The following is an 8,818-nucleotide window of genomic DNA, read 5'->3' as shown; positions in this document are numbered from 1 at the left end:
CTGAAACACACACATAAACAGAGGGAGAGGGAAGAGGGAAGAGGGAGAGAGTTCAGCGCCACAGCGTCACATCTCTGCGTCTCTGTTGGGAAAGGGCTGGCTGGACAGAGAGCAGAGAGGTGGACAGATTGAGACCTCTACGATCATCCAGCTCATGGAGAGAATCAATAACCGACACAGAACAGACTCTCACTGGACTCGAGGAAATGAGAGGGTGCATTTGACCTGAACAGGATCATAAACTTATGATTCCTCCTCAATTTAAACATCATCTGACAAATAAGGGAACTCTCCTCCTCTCTTTTTAAACTTCTGAGTCTGCTGTGTGTGTGTGGCTAAGGATGCTTCAACCTCAGGTTCATTTAATCTGATGTGTTTTTATTAGATCTAGTTTGGATTATTCATCATTCAGAGCAGAATCTGCCTTTTTTTTTGGATTAACCGCCTTTGGAGGAACTTTTACGCACAGCCTTTGCTCATTTGGATGACTCCACAAATCCTGTCCGCACTGTTACAGGCGATATTCCAGGTTGCACACTATAAATCCAGCTCGTCTGATTTCTCAAGCGAATCATCGGTATCAGATCTCACTTCTTGGCTGTGCCCCGTAATAGCAACACGGATATCGCTTAACACTTTTTCGCAGACTGACACTGGTGCGCTCACAAACGGGGGTTCGGTGTCGCGAATATTATCTTCTCCATTTGTTTTAAGGAGTTTCTCAACTCTGGACGACGATATATTGTGAGAAATCATCTGAAATGCTGCCTCTGTCGCCTCTGCTGCTCCTCGTCTTCCCCGCTGCGATCTTTGTGGCCGCGCAAGGCGCCGGGGACCTGCAGGGTGTCAGCCTCCCCGATGGGAGCGCAGGGTTCGACCCTACAGGTACGTGCCCAAGCAGCATACATGGAACAACTAAAGACTCAGATCAAAAAGTATTCAAACTTATCAATCCATCGCTTATAATGCAAAACCATAATACCAAATACACGTATTGGCACATTTCACTGCTGGAGGACATGTCACTGTTGTGAAATATGCTTTCCAGCTGGCTCTCATGGTTTTCATCTATCTTCATATCTATTCTATCTTCAAAGTTCATTCTACATTTTTATAAGAGAAACAACCATTTTTTAATATTCTATTTTAACTTTTCATAAGGAATTTTTGAAGGTGCACTTGACTTGACTAGAAATGTTTTGTCTTGACTTATTTTTCAGCCAGTTGAATGCATTTTGATGATATTGAGCTTCACTTAAAGCTCTATTATTCAACAGGCAGCACGGAAAAATAGTTCAAATTATCCGAAAACCTTTGTTCCCACCTATAACTCCTTCTTTCCATTAGGTAAAATGTTGTTCTCTGGACTTTGTGAAGGGATTTTTTTAAAGTCTGAGTTTAGGACAATCCAGCCTCAGCTCACCTGTGGAGAGGTAGTTGGAGGCATCTGAGGAACTGCCTGAGAAAACTGTCCAGAAATCCCTTTGCATACACTACACATGTGTGGTCGCCAGAGATGTCTCCTCATTGTTTCATCAACAAAAGCCAGGGGACCAATGTCTCTGCTTTACAGTATTACACTGTGGGACTGATGAGATGAACACGGATCACTCGTCCTTTTCAGGAAACTGACAATGTCAAGTGAAACAGCAGATTATCGATAGTTTCAATATTCCATGTCTGTCACGTAATGAACACAAACAGCAACAATGGAGTAATTTCTTATTTAAGATCGTGTCACCCTCTCATGTTCAGTTTGTGTTCTCTCAGGTCCACCTGTTTATCTGGTAGTATAATGATCCATGTAGTGGGATCGACTTTCAAAGGCCTACTCTTATTTCAGTGCTGTATTGTATCGAATGTGCACAGGCTCATTCCAAGAGGATTTACTTCATGTCAAAATTCAAGACATCAAGACCAATATTGTTGCAAAAGACTAATGACAGAAACCAGGATTTACTTCTTCAGCAGGTTACTTTTTTTTCATGAATTCTTGCATACACTGTGGCCGGGGAGCAGTTAGTGTCAGTGGAACTGATCATTGTGGGTTTAACTGGCCAGCATTTTGACCCCCAGTTCCCCTGAGCTCCAAAACTCTAATGTCACAGAGACAAAAATGGAGTCTGACTCACTGACCACTGATAGAAAGCTGTGTCATCTTCCAATGCATTATAGGCTGATAAAGAGAAATGCTAAATGTATTACATCATTTCTGACCGACATTGGAAAAAAGATGGTTCATTCTTTTTCCTGGAAGCATTTTTTTGCTAGTGTGGGATTTGTTTGTCAGGATTATGGAGTTGGTTCATTGTGCATATTCATAGTTGATGTAGACAGAAATGATTGTATTAAGCAGAGCACATAGCACGGATGTGCCCTGAAATTCAATCAAGCCTCACTAAATTGCCTGCACTCACAGATATCCCTTCTATAATTGGCCTGCGGGGATAATGTTTAAAATAATGAAACATTTTTTGCATAGACAAAAAGAGGAGGCAGTATTGACAGAATGAGCACACTCTATGTCTGCTGCCCTAGTTGAAATTATTCATTGTGTATTCACCTCATGAGCAGAAGCAATCACATTCACTCAGATGAGAAGATCTTTCTGCTCTAAAAGGATCAGTGAACTGAAGAGTCAACAGAAATGAACATGCTTACTCTATAGATCAGTGCTGGAAGTGATCAGTCGAGCTGGAAGGATGAATAAATGAGGGTTACTCCGTGGATGTGTTGAGTGAACAATTGATTTATAAAATGTCTCCCTGACACGTGTAGACCCCTGCACGGTGGTGACCCCACCATGTTTGAGCGAGGCCGATCGCTACAGCCTGGAGGCCCTGCAGATCATACACCACATAATGGATGATGACCAGGACGGAGGAATCGAGGTGGAGGAGAGTGTGGAGGTACAACTCGCTTTTCATAAAATGTTCACCACCCTCTCCCCTAATAATCTTGAGACCATTTTCTAAATCACAGTGGGTACGTGCTCCTGCATGCAAGAGGCCGACAGGGTAAAGCAGTTCAACAACAGGTGTCCTGGCTGCAGCTAGAGGCAAATGCTGCTTCAAGGATAGTAACAGTATAACTTTTGCTTTTGGCTCTGTGACAAAATTTGTTTGGACTAAAAGAATACCGAAACACTGGTGACCTTCACAGTTGCGCTTAAGAGTGTGAGTCCTCTCAATGTTTCCTGATCAACCTTTTATTTTCTTCAGTAAGTTGCAAATAAGAGAAGAACTTTTTATCTGCTTGTTCATTGCAAGACTTTTTTTATCCAATTAAAAACCAAACAAAAACTAAATATCACGTAATCTTTTTTCTAAATGAAGTTAATATGCATTGTTTCTTTTTGCAGAAATGTAATAATATATATTTTTATATATAAAAAATCACAATGTCTTTTTGTGTTCGGATAAATATTTCTGAGAAGATTACATTCAGAGCAGAGAGAAATTGTGTTCAGAGAGTCTACTTGTATGTGACATCGGTAGTAAACCCAGAATTCTTGAATGCCTTCGCCGTCCAGAATGCAGTGCACGGATACAGTATCCAGGGGCTCAGGTTGCGGTTGCCATAGAAACTCAAGGGGAAGGGCCTAGGATCATCAGAACACAGCGCAGCCTCGAGATTCCTCCAGCCATCATATGAAGCCTCCGTTTACAGCCAAGGACACATTCCAAGACAGCCCTAACACACACAACCACAAGCATGCATTCGCTGGAGTCCGTAATACACACTCATGCTTCTGTGTCCATTATAGATAAATATAGTCTCAAAACACCCACTCTTTATGCCTGCGGATCATCACACACTTGTTTATTTTGGATGACTAGGTTCTCCTGACCTCGCTCCTTAATGTCTGTATCTGAAAATCTCAACTTTATTCCTGTGTCCCTCCATTTTTTGCAGTTTATCATCGAAGACATGAAGCAGCAGCACACCAACAAACACAGCAACCTGCACAGAGAAGACCAACACATCACGGTTGAGGAGCTCTGGAGGGGCTGGAAGTCATCTGAAGGTGTGTGTGTGTATGTGAAAGAGAGAGAGTGTGTGTTTGTTTCTGTGTGTGTGTAGATGCCCACTTTGTCTTTACCTTCTTTGTTTTCTTTCATCGTCTTGTTTTTCAGTACACAACTGGACTCAAGATGAGGTGCTTCGCTGGCTGAAGGACTTTGTTGAGTTGCCGCAGTATGAGAGAAACTTCAAAGACTTCAAGGTCAACGGAAACACACTCCCCAGGTGAGCATGGCCAACGACGGAGCTAAAATCAACCAAAAAGAACTCTCTTGTGTTGTGATGTCAAAGTAAGTATGTTGTTAAGAGCCACAGCAACGTGGTGAACATGTACTGCCTGTGACGTCTGTGCGCAGGATCGCTGCTAATGAGCCTTCATTCCTGAGCGTCCAGCTGAGAGTTCAGGACCAGAGAGACAAACAGAAGCTCAACATCAAAGCTCTGGACGTGGTGCTGTTCGGACCGCCTGCACGTACGAACAAGCCCTCACACTCCCCCAACTCTTATGTCTCTTGAATGTATCTGTTTCTGTTCTTGTCTCTTTAGATTTCACCCTGGTTATCTGATACTTAACTGACAACAACTGCTTTTGTACCGTTCCACTAAGAAAGTCATAGTAATAACACTTAATTAAAAACAGAGTGAATATAAATGTTATTAATAACATTTCTAAACACATGCACAGTGTTTGAGTAAAAGTCTAATCTGGCATACTTTACCTTTATCTCTTCACTTCTGATTCATTTATGATACATCCACCGTAACTTCACATCTTTTCACTCAACCACAGGTCCTCATAATTACATGAAGGACCTGGTGCTCATTGTGTCAGTGGTGATGGGAGTTGGAGGCTGCTGGTTTGCTCAGGCCCAGAACAAAGCCAGTAAAGTCCACATAACCAAGATGATGAAAGATTTGGAAAGTCTTCAGAGGGCTGAGCAGAGCCTCATAGATTTACAGGAACAGTGAGTAACCAGGAGTTTTTCTTTGTCTGTCACCTGCAGTGCATTATATAAATGACTCGTAGTCTTGTGGAGTTATACCAATAACTTTTACACTTTCTCAGGCTGGAGAGAGCCCAGGAAGAGAAGCGTAATGTTGCGGAGGAGAAACAGAACCTGGAGGAGAAGATGAGGGACGAGATCATGGGAGCACAGGAGGAGGCTTATCGTCTGCATGAGCTGAGGCAGGGTGCTGTCACTGAGCTCAGCCGCCTGCGGTATGCAGAGGAAGAGCTGGAACAGGTAGACGCAATGCACCATTCGCACACCGAGAGAAAACAACACATTTGCAGAATTAAGAAGCTTTGTTTTGCTGTTGTTTGAACCAATGAAAACCAGTTTTCACCAGTTGTTGGTGTCGAACATTTGACCAATGGTATCCATTTAGGTCCGCGGGGCACTGAAGCAGGCGGAGAAGGACATGCAGGCAAGCTGGACTGTCTCAGAGGTTCTGCAGCAGTGGCTCCAGCTGACGCATGAAGTAGAGGTCCAGTACTACAACGTCAAGAAGCAGAGTGCAGAACTGCAACTCTCCATCGCCAAGGAAGAGGTAATGTCTAAAGAAGAATATTTGAAAAACATGGAAAATAGTGAATCAACATTTTATCTTTCATCTTTCATGATTGTGTGACTGGTCATGGTGAGACAATTGAAATGAGTTCCAATGGATATGGAGCTCATCTGTTCTAGACAACCTACTTGCTGTTGACTGATCCACTGCCTTTACTTCCTTGCAGGCAGAGAAGATTAAGAAGAAGAGGAGTTCACTGCTGGGGACTCTCCATGTTGCCCACAGCTCCTCTTTAGATCAGGTCGACCACAAGATCCTGCAAGCAAAGTGAGTGACAGAATTACCTGTGCCAGTTCTGTTCCAGTCAATATGCAATATGTAATGTATTTGACAAACGTCTTTGTATCTCGTTAAGGAATGCCTTGTCTGAAGTAACAGCCTGCCTGCGGGAGCGACTCCATCGCTGGCAGCATGTTGAGCGCCTCTGCGGCTTTCCCATAATTAGGAATTCCGGTCTTGCAAACCTCACTGCTCAGCTCTACTCAGACTCAATTGCCCTGGGGTTGCCCCGAGTGCCCCAGCCACCTTGTTCATGCCATAGCTCTGTACATGGATCTATAGAGGATCTTTTAGAAGAATCACCAATCTTACCACAGATGACAGGTAAGAAGCAGGAATTTTGAGCTTTTTTCTATTTGGCGGCTGCGATGCTGTTTCGTGCGTACCCACGGCCATCATTGTCACTAGTACCATCTGATTTCCTCCACCACTGTGGAGAGACCGGGCTTGGCCGCTATCAGAATCACCCTTCGGGCATTATTTTCGATAATGTTGATTGGCCACATTTATTTTGCTATATACGTATCTTCCCCAGCAACAGTCCCTTATTGGCTACTCGCTTCGCACTTGTTTCCCAAACATTTCCACTGAACCTCTTTATTTATATTTTATACAAGACGTTATTGTGAATTTTAAACACATAAATACTTTAATCATTTATTATAGTTAATGTAAGGCCACTAATATAGGAAGGAAGTGCAATCGTATTGTGATTGACTGGCATTAGCATGTTTATGGCTGACTAGCATGTTGGTGGTTACCTCACCAACGTCCAACTAGCTGAACAATTAGGAACATGTTTTCTGTGCCTGGAGTTACACTACAACACTGTTCTGTTATATTTGGATTGTTGTTCCAGTTGCACCACTGAAGCGTTCTCCTCGAAGACAGGGATCTACCGTGTGTCGGCCACGTCGTCCTGGTGTCATTACTCAGCCACTGACTACCATGATCTCCCAAGACCCTGACCTTCTCATCCCCATCCGAGGTCCTTACCCTTGCTTTGATGAGGAAGAAAGCTTCTTCCGTAAAACACTAAAGAAACAGTACGTCTCCTTGCCAAGAACTTTTAGTGGTTTTAAACAGTTTCAGCAGCACCTGTATTGATGTTTGTTCATAGAGTAATTCCTTCCCTCCTTTCTGCCTCCCCCTTTTCTTCCATTCCTTTCTCTCACTAATAGAGACTCCCAAGAGAAGTACTCAGACACAGAGTACATGACTTCTCCTCCTCTCAGCAAAATGTACCGTAATCCCACTGTCGATGCTTCCTCTCAAAAACTTTATCATGATGAAACTGAGCTACTTTCAGATCCCTCGGTTTCAAAGCCTTTGAGCAAAGAAGTAGAGGTTGGTGTTCCAGTTCGTAAAGTTTCAACAGAAGAGCTTGAAGTAGATGTTGTCTGTAGGAAGATGGGAAAAGACAAATTGCTGGATTCGTCTTTAGAATCTTTGAAGATGTCTAAAGAAGAGTCTTTGATAGATATTTCATCCTGGAAAGCAGAGACAGATACAGATACAATAGGGGATTTAAGTGACACTTCTTCAAGGAGTATATACAGAGAAATAAGTGATTTACCAATGGATGTTAGACAGATTATTTGGAATGAATTAGAAGCATCAGCAGATAAACAGGCACCAAGGAAGATATCCAGAGATATGATGGGGACTTCATTTGACAGCAGCTTAAGAAAAATAACACAAGATGATGCTGAGCATCCGTTTGACTTAGTACCCAGAAAAATAACAAGAAATTCTATAGGTATTTCCATAGACACAGGTTCTAGAAAGCTTTCGTGGAATAAAGGGGAATGTCAGCTTGATTCCCCTGTGAGGGCATTAACAGTGGACAAAATGGTTGAGACAACTAGAACACCAAGAAGGATCTCACGGGATGAGTTGGAGTATTGTACAGATCCTGCTTCCCAAAAGATGCTATCCAGAGAGAAACTTGATGCCCTTATGGATACCTCGTCCTCTGCAGAGTTTAGTTTAGAACCAGCAAACCGGAAGATTCTGAGAAATGAACATGAGTTGTCTGCTGGTTCTCTCAGACGGAGAATTCCAAGAATGGCAAGAGATGACACAGACAGTGCAGTTGACAATCCCGCAGGAAAAATCAGGGATAGAGTTGATGGTCCGGTAGACATACCTAAACATCCAACACAGAAGGAGGAGTTTGGAGCATCTGAATCAAGTTCATCTTTAGGTCGGTTTGGACAGCCAGACCTTATGGTAACCTCCCAGGGGCCGTGGACATCATCAGATCTGTTCAACGCTGGTCCATTGAGCCAGCTCGTGTATGATGGAATCCTTGAGAAATCCTGCAACCCTCCAACACCTCCTCAGGCCAGACTGCCAGCAGACGCGGAGCCTCCTCTGCCTCCACCAAGGGTTGCCATTCCATCTCTGACATCCCCTTCTGAGACTGGAGAAGAGAGGAGCAAGGATAAAGAAAAGAGCAAGAAATCCCTGAAGCTCAAAAGTCTTTTTAAAAAGAAAAATGATTCAACAACAGAGAAGCCTCAAAGTGGTCTTCAGAAACTCTGACAATCAGTTGAAAGTATTTTCTTTTCATTTTCTTAGCATTTTATTGAATCATAAAATAGCATTTTAGAATCGAATTGAAGATATCAGGTAGCACTTCTAGAAAGCACAATCTTACCTGAAGAAGTCAGTGTCTGGAACATTAAATAATATATTGATGTTTTCAATCCCTGAGTTGGGTGGCACTGAGAGAATCATGGTATATGTATGATGCCTAATGTTGCATGTGAAATTTTTTTTAAGACAGTACAGTACATTTGGTGACATGACAGTTGCATATGTTATCAGTATGACACTGCAAAAACCTTTCACGTGACTTACTTTATATTTAAAGATGATGTTTGATTAAGTCTTATTTACACTTATGGTTGATGCCATATATTATTGAATTGAATGTAGA

At 42.6% G+C, this 8,818-nt stretch overlaps 1 protein-coding gene across 1 annotated transcript; it reads left to right on the top strand.

Annotated features, from left to right (window-relative positions):
• Positions 1–416: 416 nt before the first annotated feature.
• Positions 417–8,567, top strand: stim2a (tromal interaction molecule 2a). Its single transcript, XM_020100368.2, has 12 exons — positions 417–885; positions 2,779–2,909; positions 3,916–4,027; positions 4,137–4,248; positions 4,380–4,495; positions 4,814–4,988; positions 5,090–5,267; positions 5,413–5,574; positions 5,762–5,862; positions 5,951–6,198; positions 6,734–6,920; positions 7,056–8,567. The coding sequence occupies exons 1-12, from the start codon at positions 762–764 to the stop codon at positions 8,419–8,421; spliced, it is 3,012 nt and encodes a 1,003-aa protein (XP_019955927.2). The 5' UTR covers positions 417–761; the 3' UTR covers positions 8,422–8,567.
• The last annotated feature ends 251 nt before the right edge of the window (positions 8,568–8,818 follow it).

The sequence above is a fragment of the Paralichthys olivaceus genome, chromosome 8 (genome assembly GCF_024713975.1).
Source record: "Paralichthys olivaceus isolate ysfri-2021 chromosome 8, ASM2471397v2, whole genome shotgun sequence".
Classification (NCBI taxonomy): domain Eukaryota; kingdom Metazoa; phylum Chordata; class Actinopteri; order Pleuronectiformes; family Paralichthyidae; genus Paralichthys; species Paralichthys olivaceus.
The sequence above is the reverse complement of the archived record's forward strand: the minus strand, read 5'-3'. Positions and strand labels throughout refer to the sequence as shown.